Source organism: Gallus gallus, chromosome 1 (genome assembly GCF_016699485.2).
Source record: "Gallus gallus isolate bGalGal1 chromosome 1, bGalGal1.mat.broiler.GRCg7b, whole genome shotgun sequence".
Lineage (NCBI taxonomy): Eukaryota > Metazoa > Chordata > Aves > Galliformes > Phasianidae > Gallus > Gallus gallus.
The window spans coordinates 137,282,802-137,306,759 of NC_052532.1; the positions used below are offsets into that span (position 1 = coordinate 137,282,802).

Sequence of the window (23,958 nt, forward strand, 5' to 3'; positions counted from 1 at the left end):
AATGATGATATGCAAAATAGAAAGACATGAGTTTGATAGCCCAGATTAAGTTTGCTGGAAAATATCTTAGGAAAAGGCATGCTCAGATTTGTAACTAGAGCAATTGGACTTAGTGAAATAAAACAGAAAAGCATGTCATTATTTATAAGGTCTTTTTTTTTTCTGACTGAACTACATTTTAACTTTGATATTTACAGTTGCCACGAAGCATAATCAATTTATGCATGTGATACCCTTCAATCTTCACATTCTTTTATCTTCTACCATCTGCATCTCAAACTGGATGCAAATATCCTATCATACCTTCTTTTTTATATTCTACACTAGAAGCTCGCACAACTACCCGTAGTTAGCCACAGACTTCACCCTTAGCAGAGATAGGTGTGGAGAGAGGCCCCTTCTACAGCAGACAGTGGCACTTGAAATCTCTTGTTTTCAAGGAACTGTGAAACTAGGTGGGTAGAAACTGGCTTCTAAATTTATTTCTGCTGGTAGTCTGGGTTTCCTTAGTCACATCCAAAAAACGTTTGGCGCCCTTATCAAAATGTGTATAAATTACATGTATATACCTCACCAGATTATTGTGAGGACTAAGTAATATTTGTAAAAGCAGCACAATATCTTCAGATGGAAAGGGCTGCAAATGGCTCTTACTATTATTTCCCTTCCACTATTTCAGTCACGCTGTCTCCCAAGATTTTTCAAATCTTTATTTACTGCTGTTTGTACCAGTTGCCACGCAGCTTTTGGATCTGCTTTTATTACTTTCCCGTGGGTCTGTGCAGCCAAAAAGCAATGCCAGACTGTTCCCAAGGGCACGGCACTGTTCATAGCACAGACAGACTGCCTGATTCTTCCCCAACAATTCTGTGGTAAGCACTGGACCAAAGGCTGACCATATAAAAGAAAAGCCATTTACAAGCAGAGGAAAAGTTACTGTCAGTATTTCTAGGTTGATTTTCCCCTCAGTGCGGATATTTCTGTGTTACAGGAAACAGTTAATGAAGGCTGTTGATCTTACACGTTTTTAACACTGAAGTGACTCAAAATAATTTTGACAGTTATCCCCTTAAACTTCTTTAACAATGGTGCACTGTGAACTCCTACTCTGAGCCTCACTCCACTTTTCTTAACACATCAAATTCACATCTTAGCACGCCAAAAATCAAGTGTGTGGAAAGAAATCTTCTCATCATATTCTCAGTAGCGTAAAACCTGGTCAGTAGAGAGTGTGCACATGTTATTATCTCATCCTCGGGAGTAGAAAGAAGAAGTGCTCGCTGAAGATCAAGCTCTGCTGGTCACATAGCAACAAAATACAGCAAAATTTCTTCGTTCATCAGTGGCAGAAAGCAAAATTATTTACAGTGCTCTGCTTACAATGACCAGGGGGATAAATTCGATTTGCTAGACAATCATGGAAAATGAGTGGTTTTGTGGGGAGGGAATAGATTAGATTTCTGGTAGAATGCAAAGCATTAGGTCCTTTAATGAACTGCAGGCTCTGTATTTGAGTGAAGAAAAGTATGAGTTTAAAAGGAGGATGAATGAATTTATGATGAAATATGTCCCTGGTATGGAAAGTGGGCAGTGGCCACGGAAGGGAAAGATGGAGTGAAACAGTATCTCCCAACTTTGGAGAACTTGCGTGTGATTTGCAATTTAACTCAAAAAAGTCTAAATTTAGACTGAGACAACTCTATTTTGCTAACTTCACAGTTCCTTTTAAAATCCAGCTCCAGGCATCATTAAGTCTATAAAATTTTTGCACGGAAAGAAACACTGCAGGATGTAGCAATTTGCTGGGACAAAATCACATTTGCTAGATATCGGTACCACACAATTTCATACGTTCCTCTTTGATCTAGTTAGGGTGATCTAAATGGAAATGCTTATTTGAAATAATGCTCCAGCCAAATGTGTATTAGCATCCTAATATGAGAAAATTTAAGTGAGGAAAGCTTGGTAGCAGAAAGAAAAGGTATATCTTCATTGCCTAATGAAAGAATTGCATTTTTGTGTTTCGGACAGAGTGGCATTGATCATACGTAACAAGATCATTTAAGCAGAAAGTCACCACAGACAGAGGAGTACAGTATCAAAGCAGTAATGCAGATTCTGCATCTGCTGCTTTGGTGCTGCCAAGCAAATATTTAAAGGAAGATGCTTGGAGCTAAATTAATGATTTTTAATTACCGCAGCACTCACTTCAGTGCCATCTCTCTCCTGGCTATAGCTTTCATTGTCTATTTTCCAAATGGATCCTACGTCGCTTCCTAAAGCTATAAATGATGGACTGAGATGCTTAGAAGGGATACTCACACCTACTACCGGCAGTTGCTGTCCCTTTCCTGATTAACTGCTTGACTTGTCCAGAGTGCTGAACTAATTAAAGCAGATGCAGCAGCACTCCTTCCAAGCCACAAGATAGCAGCGTGTATCAGGTCTGCCTCTTTAATTGGTGAGGAAGAATCCAACAGTGTGATATATACTCAGCTCCTTCAGAACCACAGAAATGGTTTTTTACTACTACGAAAAAAGAAACCAACCCACCCAAACTCTCTGTGCTTTGACACTTTGTTGTGTGGCGACAGTGCTACCATGCAGTACTGATATGACCTCACGGCTTTGACAGCAACTGTATAAACTAATAAAGAATTGAAGGAGCAGCTCAGCGATAGTTTAAGGACAGCCTGCAGATTTTCACTGCTCGCCTGAGAACATTTGTCAAGTTATGTTACGGCACATCTTCCCATCACCTTTTCAACACTGAGACCGTCGTTCTTCCACGTGTAACGAGAAGTTTAAGCTCTACTGTGGCTGGCGGGGAGGACCCCCGTGTGCACAGCGGGGGCCGCGTACCCCCAGCACCTCACTGCCGGCTGCGGTCCCCCATTCCCCTCAGCACTCCCACCTGCTCCTCTCCTCGGACAGAGTAAAGCTATATCGTCTCAACGCTAACGCACCAGCACCGAGATTTGTTAACCACGGGAGGCACGCCGAAAAGAAAGAAGGCAGTTTGTAAATACCTCAGCACACGGCTGCAGCCCCGCCGCCCGCCCCGGCACCCAGCTCCGAGGGACGCGGGCGGACACGCCTTCGCTCCTCCATCCCCGCCAGCCAACACGGAAGCGAAGAGCCGCCACCCTCGAGGCTCGCCGCGGGGCCCCGCCGAACCCCCAAGCTGGCACCGCGGGGGCCGGGGCTCACCTGTGGGGTCCAGCAGGGCCAGCGGGCCCGCCACCGCGGGGGCGGTCGCCGGCGCCATCATCCTCCGCGGGCGGCTCCGCTCCGCGTCGCGCTGCCGCCGCGGCTGGCCGCGGGGTGCGGGCGGCAGGGCGGGCCCGCCCCATGGGGAGCGCGGCGGGGCGGGGCGGGGCGGGCGGTCAGCCGGCGGCACCGGCGGTCCGTCAGGAGGTACCAACGGCCGCTGCCCGAGGGGGAGGGAGGTGTGTAGCAGACTCCGTCCCGCGGCAAGCCGTCCCTCCGCCGCTGTCGGGCGCTGCTCGGCCCTGTCCCCAACCACCCTGCCCTGTGGAGTGGGCTAGCCAGGAGCTGGGAGCTGGCACAAACTTCTTTAGGCCTTTTCCAAGTGTGTTCCCGGAGCCGCTGCATCGTCTAGGTTCCTGCTGTTCCTTCTGCAGGACTTCTCCCTAGCAGGGAACAGAAGAACATGTTTTTGTGGACAGTAATTTTGGTAGGGTGCCAACCTCTTTGCTTACATTAAGGTGTTCTTCAGCTTGTAATAAACCTAAGCCTCTCTGGTTAATGCCCTTAGTTTTTTATTGCTCAAACCTCTAAATGTATACATGTACATGCACTTAACTTTTTCTTTTGCATATTTCCCCAGAAAATGGCTACATGAAATGAGACAACTTCCTCAGCCACCCAATAGTCTGTGGCATCATGTAACAGAATCATAGAATTACAGAGCTGTTTGAGTTGGAAGAGACCTTTAAAGGTCATCTAGTCCAAACCCCTGCAATGAACAGGGACGCCTACAGCTGGATCAGGGTGCTCAGAGCTCCATCCAGTCCGACCTTGAATGTCTCCAGGGATGGGGCATCCACCACCTCTCTGGGCAGGCTGTGCCAGTCCTCACCATCCTTACTGTGAAAAACTTCTTCCTTATATCCAGTCTAAATCTCCCCTCTTTTAGTTTGGAACCATTTCCCTTTGTCCTGTCACAACAGATCCTGCTAAAGAGTTTGTCCCCTACTTTCTTACAGCCTCCTTTGGATACTGAAAGTCTGCTCTCAGGTCTCTCCAGAGTCTTATCCAGGCTGTAAGCCAGCAACTAAGGGCAGCAACAGGCTGTGTCCATTCCACGTCCCAAAGCCACTGCTTTCTCTTTGCATCCTCTAGCCTTAAGGGGTTGAAGGCTGTAGCCTGCATAGAAAAGAGAAAAATGAGGACAGAGGTAGCATTTGCACTACCTATTAACTACTAATTATTAACAGAGATTGATAAAATAATGGGTTGTAAAGACGCAAAAGGTGATGGTACAAAAAAAACATTTAGAGCTTATCTCTTTCTACAAGTCCCTGAAAGGAGGTTGTAGTGTGGAGACAGTCAGCCTCTTCTCCCAGGTAATAGTGATAGGGTGAGAGGAAATGGCCTCAAGTTGCACCAGGGAGGTTCAGGTTGGATATTAGGGAAAAATTCTCAGAAAGAGTGGTGAGGTATAGGCACAGGCTGCCTAGGGAGGTCACTGAGTGGAGTGTGCACCGTCTCTGGAGGAGTTCAAGAACCATGTAGATGGGGCTCTGAGGAATGTGGTTGGTGGGCATGGTGGGGATAGGCTGATGGTTGAACGAGATGATCTTAGAGGTCTTTTCCAACCTTAATGATCCTATGATTCTGTGATTCCTTTAGTGAAAATGAGATGCATAAGTGTTAGTTTAACCCCTTAGGTTCAAGGATGACTATGGACAGGGATTTCCTTTCCATAAATAACAGGGAGGACCGTGGAAGACCTTAATTCCCCACACAGAATGTAGAAAACAAGTACCTGAATGTATCATGTGTTGTTGGGTGCAATGGGCAGTAAGCATTTTCTATCAGCAGTCACCAAGCAGACACAGTTGAAACATCTGAATGTGGAAAAATCATGGACTCTAAATACAGATTGAAAAATCATGTACAGCCCTCTCATCCCACATGATAAGGTACCTTGGGTTCCTGGCCCTCATGCCCTAAAAAAGGATAGCACAAGTTGAGAACAATAGATTTAGATCATTTTGAATTCTAAGCCTGTCAACCAGCATACTTCCTCCAACATACTGAACAGTTTCCCCCAACTTTAGGCCCTCTGCAAATTTAATATGCCCTGTATCTGATCAAGGCCAGCAGTGACAATAAGGTAGTTCCAGTCAAAGGAAGGACCTCAGCACTCTCCATCTTCCAGGACATGAAACTCCAGCGACGTTTTTCATCGCTTCCATAGTGTTGCCATTTTCACTGTTTCTCTGTAGAAAGGTCTGGTCTGGTACTAAGTCCTCCTGTATCAGTTTCTTTAACTTGTGAGAGCTATTTTCTCAGTAACCTCTTTTGAAAATCTACTGTGGGCTTTTGTTGGTGGCGGCGGCAGTGTTTTTTGGGAGAGGTTTATTCAGTTTTAATAAAGTTCACAGGACAAAAACCTTCTTTCCAAATTTTTCTCCACAACTTCTCCTCTCAGCAGGAGTTATCCCGATTCTCTTTATTCTTCACCATCATATTTGGTGGTGCTTTCGTATTCCTCGAAACGTTTAGGGTTTGTCTCCTCCTCCCATTATTTGAACTCCTAACTGAAAACCAATAAACCAGTCACTGCTGAGGCTAAACTCTCCCAGTTGGTCAATTTTTGGAATGCATGTTACAGAAACTCCTCTAGAAAATGTGGCTTAAATTTCCAAATTAACTATGCCATTGCAAGAAAAATAAATCAATCTGAAATCTGGATGTGATGCTGATATTGTTTTAACAGGTACAATTTCAATTACACTTCTAAGCAGCAGATTTAAATGTTTAAATGTTTAATTTAATTATTTTGCCTGTCCTCAAGCATTTTCAGAAATTCTTCTAACTGTACAGTGAATTATACTATCCACTTAAATTATAGTTTTTTGAAAGCCCAAAAGTAAGTGAGGCATCCTGTACCTTTCTTCATATCAGCTGCTGCATAATTTAGTCAAGGTGCCCTTCATTTCTACTGTGGTAGACACTGTTCAAGTCACAGACAATGTCTAATGCAGTCTCAGTGATGGAAAAGAACTCCTTGCACCTCTCTCTTCTCATGCAAGCTTGTTTCCTCTAGGATGTACTCAACAGTCTTGCTCAGTTCAGATTTAAAGTCTCAGTTATGTTGTTCTCTTCCTTAGCAGACAGTTCTCTTCCTTAATTGCAATCAAGGAGAGCCACGAGGCAAGTTTCAACCAAGAAGCCCCTCAAGAGTTGTAATCTACTCCAACATTTGTCAAACTGATCTCATACTTGCTTTATAGACTCCTCATACTTAGATAACACACAGTATTCCTCAGAAACTCTGGACAATAAAATATGAAATTGGAGTGATATTCTGATATAGTTTCCACTGTATCAAACATTTAGCAGTATAAGGAGAACAGCAAAGTTTGAAGCATGGGGTAATTTGGTCATTTGTGATAATTTGGTCAACTAGGAAGATGGCAGAGGGAGAGAGTGAGCAGAGACAAGTGGGTCAGTCCTTGATGATCACTGCAGAAGGCACTTAACCAGCCTTGGAGAGGTATTGCAGTGATAGAAAATGGCTCTCTTTCTTAGAAGTTGGGTCCTTCTGGAGGATGTTAAGCGTGATCTAACTGTAAAGATGAAGGTTGGCAAAATAAGGCAGTGGAGGAGGTGAATCACGTTTAAATGAAGACAGTGAGAAGTACACCAACAGCAAGTGGGCTCAGGTGCCAAGAGAGCCAAGGTGGCTCTCTGCCATCATCACAGTAACTTAGTGACTTAGGCCAGCACAGTGACCTTGACCAGCCCCTGCTTTAGCTAAGTCGTACCTCTCAGCCTCCTTCTGTATCACCCTAGAAGGGGCCACCTTTACACCACCCCACTAGTGACAGCATACATACTGGCTAAAACAAAGCTGAAAAACATGTCCTTTAATTTTAAAAGGGAAGATGATATTGTATTCTCTGTTGATACCTCTGTGGGGAAGAAAGTGTTCAACAAAAAGTTAGAATGTCATTATTTTATATTTCAAATTCCTAGCTTGCTTTATTATGGCAGCACAAAGGAAGGACCACAGCTTGGTTTATTCTTTCTGCTTGATTTGAAAGTACCAGAATTAATGGTGCATGTGGTGACATGGGCTGCCTGTGGAGATAAGGAGAGATGTTGAAATAAAAAAAGGTGACAGGTTTTAAAACGCATTTTCTATCTTCAGGGCCGAGATACTTTCAGCGGCAGTTTAAGAGCTTTCCAGTCACTTTGTTCTGTAAAATACTGAATTATCAATAACAGAAAGTTCAAAGTAGCTGGTGGACCATGACTTGCTACCGGAGAGGTTTAACCACCCAGAAGATGGACTACTGCTTGCTGCCGTGGAAGTTTAGACATGCAGATAGAGGACAAAAGGTTCAAAGCCACTGCTGCCCAAAACATTTCACAATGGAAAAAATGTATAGAATAAATAAAAAGAATGAAAGTTCAGAATGGATTAGAATGACCAAGAGTCAGACTAGTATTTGATATATGCAAGGCCTTCATCCCTGATGACAAATCTCCATCTTTGCTTAAGATACCAAATGCAAGAGGATGGCAGGGATGAAATGGATTTTCCTGAAGGACTCTGCTGATCCCACTGAATTGAAATGGTAGAAGGAGGACAAAATCAAAGCCCTTCTGTCTTGCTTGCTTTCTTTTATGCAGAACTGCCTGTTACCCTGGAAGAAAGCCCTGCTAGTTTTGGCAGTGCTGCAAAGTTGCTGAAGAGTGACAGTCCAGTGCTGCAGTTCAAAAGCTGACAAAATGACTGGAGAGCTGCAGTTCCTCTGGAGGAGTTTCAAACCAAGTGCAGCCACTGAAGACAGCCATCTTTTAATTATCTGCTTTATTCCTCCTCTTCAGCAAGCAAGCTACAGCACTGGATAGAAAAAACAACGGATGTATTCTTTGCCTATGCACAGCTGAAAGCAGATAAGAGAACTGGAATAAGAGCAGGAAACCAGTCTCCCTATCGTGCAGGCTTTTTTCAGTGCCAGTAACAAAAGTGGTCAAAAGTAGAGTCAGCTTCTATGGGCTGTAAGCACTGCAAGACCTATGGAGGTACATGTGCAAATGGTGCCTGGCACCATCCTTGATTTCATGGACTTTTAAAGAGATAAAATAAGTTATGTCTGCAGATAAGCTGACTCTTCATAGTAAACACACACCTTGATAAATGAGGATCTCCTTTTGCCTCACAGACTGAGAAAGAAGGTTTATATCTTATGTTAACCTTGTTCTGTTATATGACCGCTCATTTCAACAAGTTTAAACTCAAGGTGTTAAGTAGGTGGGATGGGTTTGTATCCAAGTCTCTTACAGTTTGGATTTCCTTCCCAGATTATGATCAAGGCATCATTTTTAAGGTTGCTTCTCTTAGCTGCAGCATCTGCTTGGTTCCAACATAAGTGCAACAGTAACAGATGATTCACAAATTTCTCACTCTTGTTCCTGAGGTTCTACTAGAGTGTGATCAATTGTCTACAAATCAAGCTTTTGTTTAAATTGATGAGAAACCTAGTGTTTTCATCAATCATCTTCAAGCATGATATTTTTTTTCAGAGAATCTATTGTCGAAATGATGCAAGGAACTTTTAGAAATAGATGCTGTCCATTTTCATCAGTAATAGACTACTGAATATTTACTTAGGCTAATATTCGTATCTCTTTTCCTTTCCAAGAACAGCCTTGGCTTGTGACACTTGGTTTCTCTGGTTTGGAGAAAAGGAGGCAGAGAGGCAACCTCATTGCTCTCTACAACTTCCTGAGGAGGGAAAGTGGAGAGGGAGGTGCTGATCTCTTCTCTCAGCTACCTATTGACAGGGCAACAGCATGAAGCTGTGCCAGGAGAGGGTCAGAGTGGATATTAGGAAAAAATTCTTTACCATGAGGGTAGTCAAACACTAGAACAGGCTTCTTAGCAAGGTGTTTGAAGGTGTTTGATGCCCTGTGCCTGTGAGTATTCAAGAAGTATTTGGACAATGCCCTCAGTAACATTCTGTAACTTCTGGTTAGCCCTGAAGAGGTCAGGCTGTCAGATGAAGTCTTTGAAGGTCCCTTCTAACTCCACTTCCCTTCCTTTCCCTTCCTTTCCCTTCCTTTCCCTTCCTTTCCCTTCCTTTCCCTTCCTTTCCCTTCCTTTCCCTTCCTTTCCCTTCCCTTCCCTTCCCTTCCCTTCCCTTCCCTTCCCTTCCCTTCCCTTCCCTTCCCTTCCCTTCCCTTCCCTTCCCTTCCCTTCCCTTCCCTTCCCTTCCCTTCCCTTCCCTTCCCTTCCCTTCCCTTCCCTTCCCTTCCCTTCCCTTCCCTTCCCTTCCCTTCCCTTCCCTTCCCTTCCCTTCCCTTCCCTTCCCTTCCCTTCCCTTCCCTTCCCTTCCCTTCCCTTCCCTTCCCTTCCCTTCCCTTCCCTTCCCTTCCCTCCCCTCCCCTCCCCTCCCCTCCCCTCCCCTCCCCTCCCCTCCCCTCCCCTCCCCTCCCCTTCCCTTCCCTTCCCTTCCCTTCCCTTCCCTTCCCTTCCCTTCCCTTCCCTTCCCTTCCCTTCCCTTCCCTTCCCTTCCCTTCCCTTCCCTTCCCTTCCCTTCCCTTCTCTCCCCTCCCCTCCCCTCCCCTCCCCTCCCCTCCCCTCCCCCTCCCCTCCCCTCCCCTCCCCTCCCCTCCCCTCCCCTCCCTTCCCCTTCCCTTCCCTTCCCTTCCCTTCCCTTCCCTTCCCTTCCCTTCCCTTCCCTTCCCTTCCCTTCCCTTCCCTTCCCTTCCCTTCCCTTCCCTTCCCTTCCCTTCCCTTCCCTTCCCTTCCCTTCCCTTCCCTTCCCTTCCCTTCCCTTCCCTTCCCTTCCCTTCCCTTCCCTTCCCTTCCCTTCCCTTCCCTTCCCTTCCCTTCCCTTCCCTTCCCTTTCTTCATTTCTATAAAGGAGAAGGCATAAAGCCTTCAACAGTAGTGCTTTTTGCATGTTGAGATTTCAGGTCTTAAATTTGACTATTTGAGTCAACTAATTGACTATAAATAACACATTTCCTCAATTCTAGGGTCATTTGGAAGGATGGTGAAAGGCATGAGGACAAGAGGGAAAGCCCTGTGGAGATGGAATAGGTGAAAGATCCATCTTCAGAAAGGGAATGTTTGCTGAGAGTTGGTGCTGGTGGGAGTGTATCACTTATTCATCCTCCATCAGCAGAAATCTGAAAGTATAGGGGGTTTATAATATAAAAACTAAGCCCAAAGGATACAGGGTGCAAGTGAGATGTTAAAAAATATCTGTTGAATAAGTATAATTGCACATAGCTAACACTGTCACACTGCCGTAACTCCCATATGTGAGCATCTTGTTAGAATATGTTATTGGATTTATAAAGACATGAGCTATATTGTAAGACCTTAGTGGGGATAATTGAAAACCAATTTGACATACCCTTTATACTGCTGTTTACTTACCAGTGTGTGAAGTTATACAGAGATCAGCCATTTCTTGAACATTCGTGCTAACAAAATCTCACCCACACAAAGGTTGTGAACAACCTACAGTAAAAGATACACAATCAGCATGACCCAGACAGTCAGTCATAAAGAATAAATGTTTGTGGATCTGGTTTAATATTGGGCTCATTCTAGTAAAAACAAACCAACAAACATTGAAATGAGAACTTTGCATTAGATCTGAATTGCATCAGCATTCACAAAAGAGAAAGGCTGGCTTCAGGGTTGGACACAGTTTTGTGTTTCCTTGTATCTGCTGGGCTCCATAAGGCAAAAAGGAGGCAGAGGACCTGGCTGGAAATAGCTGCCTGCATTTGAGGAACCAGCTCGCCACGTGCTATGTATGTGTTTTATTTTAAACAACACTTACTCAGTGTTCAAATGAGTCCACTAGATGTGATCACACATACCAGTATCTAGCATCTTATTTCAAGTGCAAATGGTGCTTATTGCTTTCTACTGTAATAAAACTTTCAAAAGAGCTTTCATTTGGCTGTTAAGTTTTAATTTAGGCTCCTTCAAGTAAAGGCACTCTTCTCTCAACACAACTCCTTTAGTAATAACTAAGTTTACTGATCCAATTTATAATCCCTTGAGGGCTTTTTGAGCAGAGATTACAGATGCACATTTCCAAAGTTACTTTTTAGTCACTTGGGAGTACTGATATGCTAAAACAAGTCTGCTTTTATGGACCTTGCTTTTACATCTCCTCTGCGTCCAAATTCCTGCTGAGCATAATGCCAGCCTGGCATACACAAGGGACATGGCACGAGACCCAAGGGCTCTCTACTCTGACAGTACACTTAGCACAATTTAAGATCTAGAGTCTGGCTCTTCCTACATCTGTAGAAAGCTTCTGTACATGATGTCAGACTCTGGCACAGTTCAGATTAGCAAAGTCTGATGAGCGAAACCTGAAGTCACAATCTTTGGGAAACAGAAATTCACACAGTTAAGGGTAAAAAAAAACAACAACGCATGCACACACAAAGCAAAGAACAACAACAGCAATAACAAGAAAGCATTCCTCATGGGCCTTCTCAAAGTGCCTGACATTTGGGATTCCATGTGAGAAGGCCTCATTGTATACACCGTGTTACTTGTCCCTAGGCTGCCTCCGTAACAAAGGTCTGAATTCAACTTGGGCAGTACTTTTAGGATCTTCAGCTTTAGGCCAAACACCCATATTAAGATGGGTTGAACTAGTGCTTAAATTTGATACGTATCAGCTTTCTGCTATGTTCACGGTGCATGGTGTTTGCCCATGATGAACACAAGGCCGCTTTCCACCTCACCGCAAAAAGGATGTTAAATTTGAAAAATGATTAGGAAACACTGTAAGACGTGGACATAAAACAAGAGCTCAGACCTACAATCCTGCTATAATGCAAGTAATTTTTTTGAAAGCGGTCAAATAAAAATGTATATCATTCTTATTTCTGATGTATTTACATTGTTCTTTCTGTACACAAGCACAAATAATTTTAATTACTGCAGAATCCTCATAAATCCAGAGAACTTCCACTCAGCTGAATGAAACTTTTAATCAATCTGGAAGATAATGGCCACCTGTTGACAACAAAACTTAATCTTACCCAGCTTTCAGAGATTTTTAATTATCAGCAAGGAGTTCATATGAATGTGAGTGTTCAGTTCTGCTGTGGAAATGATTTCTTTTGCCCTTTTAACTACAGTGCACCATAAATAAACACCAAGCATTTCCTTCCTAGAGCATTTTGTTCCATTTTTCACTTCTTACTTAGGTACTTATTTTAAACTATAAGCTACTTGTTGATTTATGAGCTACAGTTTTCTTTCTGTGTTTAAAATCTCCTGCTATGCAGCACCCAACAAAAGGTATCGAGTGTTTAATCTCAATATCACCTGCTCATACATGAAAGTTGCTTTTGGAAACTTCTACCCTTTCCATTTTGATGACTGGCACCTTTAGGATAATGGGCATATTCTGCAGTGTATGTGCTGTTCACGCAGCACCCAGCATGTCCTGGCTTCTCATATGGGGGTAAAAGAAGGACAATGCCTGCTTTTGAGAGGTCTTAAAAAATACAGAAACACAAATGAAAAGAAATGGGAGATAAACACCCCCAATGGGATTGGAGGTGGGGGCAATTGCTGGGAAGTGTCATATGAGATCAAGGGCCAAGGCAAAACCTCAGCAAGGAGAGGGAATGCCAGAGGGAGGACTTAGGAGAGCAGGGAGGGAGATAGGCAGTAAATGCTGCAGCTTTTTAACTCCTCAGATAGCAACTGTGCTTTCAGCGAGACATAAATTGACCCCAACCTTGTGGTGACTTTACACATAAAAGATGATCTTTTAATTAATTGCGCAGTGAACAAGAGAGAAATGAAAGCTTCTTTACTGTAATGATGATTTGCATTTGGGAGCGCTCTCCTGCAGCATAAACAAATGGCAGGCAGAGTGCTGTGGTGCTCCGGCAGTGCTTCTACAATTGGATTAGGCCTCCTCCTCCACCCTGTATTGCAGAACAGTCGCTCCTAATTGTGCATCCTATCTGATTACCGACTGCTGCTTCTGATCACGCTCCATCTTTTCCCTTTACCTGCTTTTCATCTTTTGCTTTGCTCCTCTGTAATTGCATCAGACTTGCCTCAAGGTCCCACATTATTTTCTACCAGCTTCGGGTTGCAACAGTTTGTCTGGAGGATTTGGGCAGCTCCACTTGTCCTAGCACCATTCATCTCTTGCCTGAAAGTCTGGCTTAGTGAGATCTGACACTGGCCAAGAGCAGGAGCACTTCCTACAGGTGCTGGTGGTCTGAGCTCTACCTCAGGGGATGATGACCTCAAACCAGCACGGCTTGTGTGTGACGACACCCTTCAAATAGCTCAGCGGGACCCTATAGCAGCCAACTCTGAGCTGTGGTTTGGAATACAGCAACACTGGAAATTTCAGAAAGGGAAACTGAACACCAAGCTTGTATTGCTGCTATCGATTACTTTGCTTTCATTTATAAATAATGCTTGGTTGCTGAGGTTGCCAGTAAGGAGGTCTAAGACTGCCTGAGGTGATATCTTATTTCTTTAGAAAGAGTTGGTTCAATATATTATACACTCTGAGCGGTGTCATTGCAGAAAGATGTAATACAGCCTGAAAGCAAGATTCACTCACATGGAAAAAATGGGGTTCACATTCCATATCAGGAGGAAACAGATCTTCTTTCCTTTTTCCTGGGTGAAAATAGAGACACCTATCTCCATAGCAGCCAATGACAAAGAGGCTGTAAGAAGTTACCTATGGAAATGCTGAAGTTTTGGACTCTGGGTCCAAAGTCACTTTCACTAAATCAAGAAAGCAAACTTATATATCCTGATGAGGACTGATACAGGAGCTGGTGCTTGGCACAAGTATATGTCTGATGTAGGAACATACAGGACACCTGCATCTCCATGTGCACATCCACACATATGTGCAACGAGCTCGGGCTATAGGAAGGAAATTAAGCACAGGAGTTTGCACATGCAGCTGGGAACGAAAAGGCTCCAAGCAGCTCATTTGCCTATTGAACTGCAGGATAGTTTTGATACCTTTGAAATTGAAGCCCGTTTAAGTGAGATTTATGCCACTTTCTCACCTTCCCAAATGGACACCAGATGCATTGAACTCATATTTTTAGTCTCTATGCTCTGACTAATTTTAAGGCTCTTTTATTTTGCAAGTTAATGCTAGCATATATACAGTTAACAAATAACACATAACAGTTAACATTTATGTTCATACAACATCAGACTCATTAGGTTCAATCTCTTGTGATAACTGTGCCTGCACTGCAGGGATCTTCTTGCATTTGTTTATGAGAAAGAGCATTGCCTGGAAAGGCCCTTCTTGATCTGTGTTCTACTCAATGAATGAGTGGAGGTTTCTGAAATCAAGCAATTTCTCTCTGGAGAAGTTTATCCTTGTTTTATTCAATCTGAGACTTGTGCCATTGTTCTGCCTATCAATTCTCTGTAATAACATTTGAACCCATCAGCCAACTTAATGCCTTTGGCAGAGGGACAGACCTCCAGGACAATCTAGCTGGAGGAGGGGGCAACCATATGGTGAAGGGACAGGGAGTGGGAGGGTTTCCGAGAGAGACAAACCACACTGAAATTTATACAGGAGAGATGAATGTAGGAAATAGTTTGTGCTGACTCTGCTCATCGTGTAGCAGTTTGTCTCGTGTTAGCTTCAAAAACACAGATGGGCTTTCACACTGACAAGAATGTGTCTATGTGGAGAGGAACTGCCTCTCTGTCTTTCAGCTTCTGGTAAATTCATAAATATACAAGGTGTGTTGGTCTAGCTCAGTCTAGCTTAGTTTTATTACAGCTATCGGATCAGAATTGTACTCCTTTTGTGAAAGACTATAATAGTGTTCGGGAGGCACCACTGGCTCTCTTCCCTTCAGAAGTCAATTGCTGAGTGCTTAGAGAGAACCACTTATGGAAAAGGGATGTTCAGTAAACAGTGAAAAAAGCAAGTCAGCTTTCTTCTTCTCTTGCCATGGATTTACTTCTCTAAAGAGGACAGCATTTCTTCTCCACACAGTCCATATGCCATAGGCACATTACATAGAAGTGACGGTGTACCAGCTTGTTTCCAAACCTCAAAGCAAATCCACTGTTTTGTGTCACAATACCTCATCGGTATCCTGGAAAAAAAGTGCACTGAAGGAAATTTTGAAGGACTGCAGCCACAGGGAGGAGAGGCCAAGTGATGGAAATATCAGAACCCACTGAAGTGATGTGCAGCAGCCGGTAATACCTCGTCATGACATACCAGCAGGTCATGCTGCTTGAAAGGAGACTCCTACCAGCAGGAAACAAGGCCTGACACTTCCTTATTGTGAAAGGACATCTGATAGCCCAGATCGCTCTACCAGATAATCTATCATTCATTTATTGGGCTCTAATGAAATTGGATAGCTGTTTGCCCCTCCTGGATGCATCCTCCCTTCTGCTCTATAAGTGACTGATAAGCATCCTAAATATTGTGGTGGACAGCTACACTAATTTTAAAAGGAGAAGATATTTGTGAAGTTAAATACTGCATGCCTCCCCATGTCCAGAAAGATGGAACTGGAAGAGATGCAGAGATACATCAGCACACAGGATGATCAAAAGTACTGCATGGCCTCTGCACCAGTACTGCTAGATCAAGGAGGGCCCTTCTGTTTGAAGGGGAAATGAACAGGGTTGGGAAGAGGGTTGCAGAGCCACTAGGAGATCCATGGCTTCCCACAACCCTGAGAGAGGGGATGCTCTGGGACCTCCATGAGAGAGGGGCTTGTGTCTTGCTGAGACAGCAGCCTAAGGACACAGAGCAGCTCAACAAGTGGGTGGTAAATTAAGGGCCCCCAAAGGACTCAGCCCCTGAGATGAAATAAAATCCACATCACAGCTTTTTTTTTTTTTTTTTTTTTTTTTTTTTTTGGTGCTGTCCTGCAAGCCCTTTGTACAAAAGTAATAAAGCCACTTGATGTACAGCATGTGTGATGGGAAGAGTGTACCCACCTCCAGCCTCCCAGTCCTTCTGCTGGGGCCTTATGCATGCATGATTGTCTTTGGCTCATTTGCCACTCCACATGTCTCCCGATGACACCTTATATTCTCTCCTCATGTTGCTCCTCAGTCAGATTTACATTATTCAAGGATGTCATCGGTTCTGTGAAGTAGTAGAAGACCAGCCGGAGAGCCAAGAGACTCGATTTTAATACAACATGTGACTTGAAGGCAGCTGGCACATACAGAAACAAGGACAGATGCCCTTCCAGAAGCATCCCACAGCTAGCTGCAGGCTCTGAACAAGATGGACAAAGCTGGATAAAAGCAAACAGTAGTAGAAAAAGGCACCGTCTTCACAGCAACTGGAAAAGCAAAGCAAAGTGCAAAGGAAGTAGAAGGTAAAATGCAGGATGGAAAGAAAGAGAGCAGCAGACATGGAAGAAGGCTTTCTAATTGTAAAGTATCTTGTTGCCCGTCATAGATATTACATCTCTTATTGTGTTTGTTTCCCTCTGGTTCTGTTGTGCACCATTCTGCTAATTCTTTTTTTAGACGAGCGCTGTTACACGAGACACTTCCCAAATGATATATTATTACCAAGCTGCTTTTCAAGTGTGAAGTCAGACTTGGCCTGAAACGGGATGGCAGACAGAAGTACAAAGGGAGGAGGAAAAACACAAAATGTTAAACTCAGGTTTTAAGAAGGGCATCGTCTGCATATGTGCCAGTGATTTTGAGCAGTCAGACCCCATAAGCATGGGGGAATAAAGCCCCCATACTGTTATTCTTCTCATGAAAACATATGGCACTGTTGAAATCAGTAATCTAGATTTCCTACTCACTTTTCTTCATACAGAAAAAGTATTTAGTACAGCCTTTGAGAGGCTATCATCCCATCTTTAACATCTGATTCACTACCATGTTATGGCCTGAGGTCTTCATCTCAGACTTGTATCTGCAGGATATTTTTGTTCACCCTAGGTATGTCCTGGAATATAAAATACAACTACCCATGTAAACAGAAAAGCCTGTAAAAATGTTATCTCTGCTCAGTGCCACTCACTGAGCAAATAAATAAACACTTACTATGTCATTGAAAGCCCTGAAACTATAATCCCAAATTTAAAAGACAAAATTAGGATTTATTTTCATGGCCAACTGAAAATCTATCCAGGGAGGAAAATAAAAGCAGTAGATAAAATCTATTTCTGGACACACATTTTAAGGCTGGGAAAAGCCTGTCCAGAAGTGTCAATCAAATCCAAAATATGTTTTTGGCAAGTCCTGTGAATGCCCTGTCTCCGTGTCCCCATCTGTAAATGCATCACAAGGCTCCAGCCCTCCCGCACTGAATATTTTGGGATCCCATGTAAGTGGATCTCTGTAGCAGTGTGAATATCAAGCAGGGCTGTTACTCATTAAGAGATGTTACACGGCTCTGCCATCCTGTGCCTGTTGTTGATAATCAATTTGTACATAGTTTATATGTTTATCTCCTTTATTTAAAAGATGCCAGTGAACAACTCTGTGATGTCTTACTATCTCTCCTGATACCTCCCCATTATAATTTTTTCCCTGAGAGGATCAGTGCTGTGAGGACTGTCACAACTCAAGCATCTCTCAGTGATTAATGGAGAGGTGAGAACTCTTCTCATACTGCTCTAACAATCTGGCAGTAGTTTAACTCCTAAATAATGAACTGCCCAACAGCAGACACGGGAGGGGCTTACTGAATTGAAACTGTATTTTCTTAGGAATAGCATAAACACGTATAAAATAGCATCAAAACCTCTTCAGCTATGCAGAGAGTGTTTTGATTTGTTGCTCCTTTAGTGTAAGCAACTTGCTGAAGTGTGACTGGCTGCTGAGAAGCTGGACGTACTCCAGGCTTGCCCTGTCTCCTCTCCTTTGAGATCAGTGGGAGGAACACTTATTGAAATCCATATCGCAAGTCTCACACAGGGTCTTTCAAGTTACTGGGGTAAAACAGATCCAATGTCTTCTCCTTCACCTGATGGTTCAGGTGTACAGGCTTGCCCTCCTGATAGTGGTGTAGAAGTTGAATGAAAACAATCTTTGCAACTGATCATGCTAAGCCTGCAGTTCTTAACACCTACTTCTATGAAGGAACAAATCTATCAGCAGGTGGGAGAAATGAGAAATACAATTGAGAACTGAACATGGTATTCACAAGCATCTCCACAATTTCTGCTTACAGTCACAGTCAGTTCCAAACACCAGGACCTCAAGATCTCAAACTTCAATATTCATTACTGATGCTGATCCCAGGCAGCCAAATCAATATTAAGACACACTGATACATTCTGAAGCACAGCAATATTCCAAGATGTTCCCATCTCAGAGGATGACAGTCAAACTGTCAGTTTAAACTGACAGTTAAAAAGATGGTCTTTGAGGTCCCTTCCAACCCAAGCCATTCTATGATTCTATGTAATATTCCCTGCAGGAGATTTGTTTCAGACAATCAGTACAGTGCCCACATGAAGACCAAAAGTCTCTACTAATGAAAGGCCCTACAACAGCAGGTAGAATGGGACATGGGGAGCAGATTCAGGTGGGGAAGCAGCCTGCAGGCAGCCGAAAGTGGCATTTCTGGAGGGTAAAAATGTAACGTCTTGGCACAGTCTGCCCAGGGAGGTGGTGGAATCACCATCCCTGGAGGTGTTCCAGAACTGTGTGGATGTGGCACTGAGGGATGTGGTTACTGGGCATGATGGGGATGGGTTGGTGGTTGGACTTGATGATCGTAGTAGTCTTTCCCAACCTTCATGATTGTATGATTCCAAAGAATAGAAAATATGGTTAAACTGGGGGATGACTAGGGCTGGAGAGCAGAGCCTAGGAGGGTGGTAGAGTGGGACACTGGGATGTGGGAGAGGGCCAAGGGCTGCTGCTCGGGACCTGCTGCACAGCTGTGAACCAAAGCTTTAAAGGCTACTTTACAGGAAAAAAAAAAGAAAAAGAAAAATAAGAAAGAAAAGAAAACTGCAGCAAGGTACTCAATGCACTAGACTATCAAAATAAATAGAAATCAGTTTTCTTGTAGCTGTGGAACTTTTCTGTACGCACTCCTCAGACTTAACTGTACAAGAAGGTAAAAGTTTAAGCATTAAAAACAACAACAATAATGTAGCCTGCAGCCTCCTGTGAACACAGAAGATGTACCCAACTTTGAATCCAGCACTTTGCAGGGGTGGCATCACTCAGTGCTACCCAAAATACGTGATGAATGTACTGAGAGCCCATGCACTTCTGAGCCACGCTTGGTCTTGCTTCTCTCACAGAGGTGTCCACACAAAGAACTTGGCTATGACCTCCTGGCTGGCCAGAGAATCACAGAATCATTTTGATTTGCTCAGGTTGGAAAAGACCTTAAAGATCACCGAGTCCAACCATAACCTAACCATACTACCCTAACTCGACAACCCACTTCTAAATCATGTCCCTGAGCACCACATCCAAACAGCTCTTAAACACATCCAGGGATGGTGACTCAACCACCTCCCTGGGAAGCCCATTCCAGTGCATAACATCCCTTTCTGTAAAGAAGTGTTTCCTGATATCCAACCTAAACCTGCCCTGGCACAACTTGAGGCCATTTCCCCTTGTCCTCTCACCTGTCACCAGTGAGAAGAAACCAATCCCGCTCTCACTGTAAGCACTTAACACGGAGACCACAACACAGCTGCTTCGCACCTCACAAATTCCCGCCCCCCCCCCAAAAAAAAAAAAAAAAGCGGGCAAAGGGACAGAAAAGTAAGCACTTAAATCATTTATTTCCATGCGTGCAAGAGGAGAGCAAACGTTGCGGTTCCGCTGTGCTGCCGCCGAAGCAGAGGCGGGGGCCGGGCGGGCCGGGCGCGGTGCCGAGCCCTGTGCGCTGCGCACTGCTGCCGCCCGCCGTGCCGCCGGAGCCCTGCAGCGGGCCGGGAGCAGGCCGCGCCCGGGCCCTGTGTGGCCCTGCGGGATCTCCAGCCCTGCCGAGCTCTGATTTTGTGTGGAAAGTAAATAAATAAATAGAAATAAAAGTCAGTATTTCCTTTGGGAAAATCTTTCCCTTCGCCAGCCCGGCAGTAGCCCCCAGGGCCAAATGCACACACCAGCCCAGGGAGAGGTGTAAAGTAATGCTGCAGGTCTGTGGAGGGAGAGCAAGGTGCAAAGCGTGCTCACAGATGTATTCATCACTCCATACAAATCGTTTTGAGGCCAAAGAAGATGTCAACATGGACATCACATAGCTCCGGGTGCCCACAGCTCACCCTAACCGCTGTAAGCCACCACCAATCTTGGGAACTCAAAGGGCAAGGGAAGGAGAGTGATGGGACAAGAGGGAATGGCCTCACATTGCACGAGGGGAGGTTCAGGTCGGATATTAGGAAAAATTTCATCTCCAAAAGAGCAGTCAGGTGCTGAACTGGGCTGCCCAGGGAGGTGGTGGAGTCACCATCCCTGGAGGTATTCAAGAGACCTTTAGATGTGGTACTGAGGGACATGGTTTAGTGGGGAAACACTAGTGGTAGGTGGATGTTTGGACTAGATGATCTTAGGCGTCTTTTTCAGCCTTAATGATTCCATGATTCTGTAATGTTGGGAAAAGTCTAAAAAGCATGTATGCAGCTTTAACTACACCATTGTCCTTTCTTTTTTGTAACTGATTTGAAACAACAGTGATTGTACTCCCAAGATACCAATTATACCAAATGTCATTTCTTTGCTCTACTTGATGTGAACAAGATTTTGTGCGTAACAGAGGCAGGGAGCAGCTTTGCAGGGGCATTGACTGGGTAACGTGGCTTGTTTCCTTGCAACACCACATGAACACCATAGGCTCCGACAATCTGTGCAGATGGAAAAATCCCTTTGGCAAAAGTTGATGAGGCCAGAACTGCTGGAGATGTTTTGTGGGCTGCTTAGAGTTCCCAAGGACCTCATTACTCTCTCCCAGTACTCTCATTACTCAGTAGCATGCCACCCCACAATGGCAGGCTTTAGCACTCACTCGCTGTCCATCTGAAAGGAACATCACTGGGTTTTGGTATTTATTTTTGCACTCACTTTAGTACTAGTTTCCTTTAGTTCCTCAGGGGCAGAGTGGGAATGAAGGGAGACATCTGGGCTTATGATGGGGCCATATCAGCAGCCCTCAGACAAATGAGCAGGGCAGAAAAGCAGAAGCCAGCCAAGCTCCGCTGGAAAACCACAGTAAGTGGTAGGTCGGCCCTGAAGAGAAGCTGCTTTGCCCTTTCCACAGCCCTGGTCATGCTATCGTAAACCCAGCATCGCACTTTCATCTAAACCTCCTTGCTTTTATTAATTGCCCTGAGGCTAGAAACACTGGGAACATCAGCACAGTTCAGCTCAAAGATATTTTCATTGGTTTCTTCCCCTGAGCTCCTGCAGATTTGATGCCTTTATTCTCAAATGTAGAACTGTTGTCCTCAAATCTTAAAAATGCCAACACGGTCTGTCTTGTCAACTTGCAAAGTTGCCTGCAGCAAGGGGCTTGGAGCTTGATGATCCTTGAGGTCACTTCCAACCCAAGCCATTCTATGATCCCGTGATTCTAGGAAAATACAGGAGAAAAGCAAATAAGAGGAATATAAAATGCTCATTATTCTCTCCACTAGAAAGGCTCAGCAAGCATAACACATCTGATCGACTCCTGACCATTTAATATGGAAAACAGCCATGAATCAAACAGAAAGACACAAAGCTCATTTCTACCAGTGGATATGAACCCCAAACACCAGCTCTCCCATCACCCCTGAGGCGACCTCCACACACAGAAAGTGGGAGCCCAGCAGATGCCTCCGCCCAGGACCCACCACCAGGACAGATTTCTCTCCTTGCCTGCAAAAACTGGAAGAATGGTGCTAACGCTGGTACTTGCTGGAAGGGGAAACAGGACCGTGGCCTCACCTCCAGTTCTGTGCTATGCTCCTATGTGACCCTGCCGCTTGGCTGTCCTTCAGCTGAGCAGCCAGCCCAAGGTCAGAGATGCAGACATTAAATACCAGCAGGGGAAAGCAAACATTGGTTCCTGTTCATGCAGCTTTGAGTACATGAAATACCTCACTGCTCTCTGGATGCAGTGTGCATGCATGCCCACCATGCCCATGGCCTTGCAACCAAAGGCCAAAAGGCTGCAGGATTTGGGCAGAATAAAGAGACAAGAGCTAGCTGCAAGGCCAGGGCAGTGCACTCAGTGCTGATGGCTAGCCGTGCATGGCTGGATGAGGAAAATGGGCATGGATTGAATGCTAATGGACTACAACAAGGAGGTACTTAGACCAACAAGGCTCTCATGGAGACACGGAGAGGTGTCCACTGGTTGGTGACAAATGTCCTGACAAATGGTCCCAGCAGTGGCTGGAAGCCCTTTAACAGAGCCTTTGGAATAGTCACCTCTCTATCCTACCTTAATAAACCTCTTCAAGACAGGCAGTGCGTATTCCCATTCACATGCACAAATTTTCCATGAGGATTCCTTACTTGTCACAGCTCCACACTGGCCTATGCCACACAGCTGTCGTGTTGTGATAGCTCCGAATTCAGCTCTGTGGGCACCAGTGCTTCCTGACCCCGGCTTTTGGTGTTCTTTTACCTCTACCTGCAGACGTCAGTGCCCTCTGCTCACAGCTTTCCATCTCCAGCTTTTCACCCACTAAATTTGGCTGCACAATTTGGTGGGCAAATTAAGGTATCAGTTAATTAATTAAGGTAAGGTCCTGTATCAGCTCCCTGAGGCAGATAGAATCACCAAGGTTGGAAAAGACCCCCAGGATCACCCGGTCCAACCATCCACCCATCACCAATAGTTCTCACTAAACCATGTCCCTCAACACAACGTCCAAACGTTCCTTGAACGCCTCCAGGGTCAGTGACTCCACCACCTCTCTGGGCAGCCCATTCCAGTGCCTGACCACCCTTTCAGAGAAGTAGTATTTCCTAACGTCCAGCCTGAACCTTGCCTGGCGCAGCTTGAAGCCATATTTCACACATTGCGTGGAAAAACCCTCCACGGAAAAATCTGTCTTTACAAATGTTTTCCTTCCAGAATTTCCCCCCAGCCTTTCACAAGAAGCACCAAATTCTGAGTCAGTTTGTCTGAAGAGAGGTGGAAAATTTCCAGGTTCCCGCTGGGATATTTCTGAACTCAGGCAAGAAAGAAGGCGTGACCTTGGCTGGGCCTCCCTTGTCATGGTCTTGGCTGCACCCTGGCAAGAGGACAGGGGATGAAGGTGACGTGGCTCTGCTTGGTCAGGAGCATCCATGACATATTGAAACTGCCACTGAAGACATTATAGATATTTTGTCTGCCTTTTCTGACATTTTCACTGACAATTCCAAACACTGGAGAGAGAAGCCATGTAAATTTAACCACTTGCTCTCAGAGGACTCTGATGCTTTGTTTTTCCTACTCCTGATTCCATGTGTAAACACATTCGTAATTTACTGTTCTTAATATATTTATGTATTTAATTTATTCATGTTAAAATTACGTACTTGGCTCATTATAAAATAAGGGTATAATTAACTTGCAGTAATTTTATTTATGCTGTTATATTAATGTGGTTAATGCGTTTATGTAATTTGTATTTCTGGAGCTTCCAGTCAGGGCAGATTTCCATCTGCAATATTTTCCCCCTTTATTCTTGCCTTTCATTGTAGATACTGCTGCTACTTTTGCTCCTTTTCATTTGCAGTTTCCAAGG

The 23,958-nt window shown here is 44.5% G+C and overlaps 1 protein-coding gene across 11 annotated transcripts in view; it reads right to left on the bottom strand.

The window, feature by feature from the left end:
• The window catches only part of TMEM255B (transmembrane protein 255B), a 63,155-nt gene extending 59,829 nt beyond the window's left edge, over positions 1–3,326 (bottom strand). For 10 of the 11 annotated variants that reach the window (XR_006932634.1, XR_006932636.1, XR_006932635.1 and 7 more), the window contains exon 1: positions 3,211–3,326. Coding sequence is in view for 1 of the 11 variants with exons in the window: in XM_015277906.4 (XP_015133392.1) it covers positions 3,211–3,271 (61 nt within the window). In the remaining 10 variants the exon portion in view is untranslated. Of the gene's footprint in view, positions 1–3,029; positions 3,124–3,210 lie in introns of those variants that run through there. The other variant, XM_025146709.3, reaches the window with a different exon arrangement.
• Positions 3,327–23,958: the final 20,632 nt, after the last annotated feature.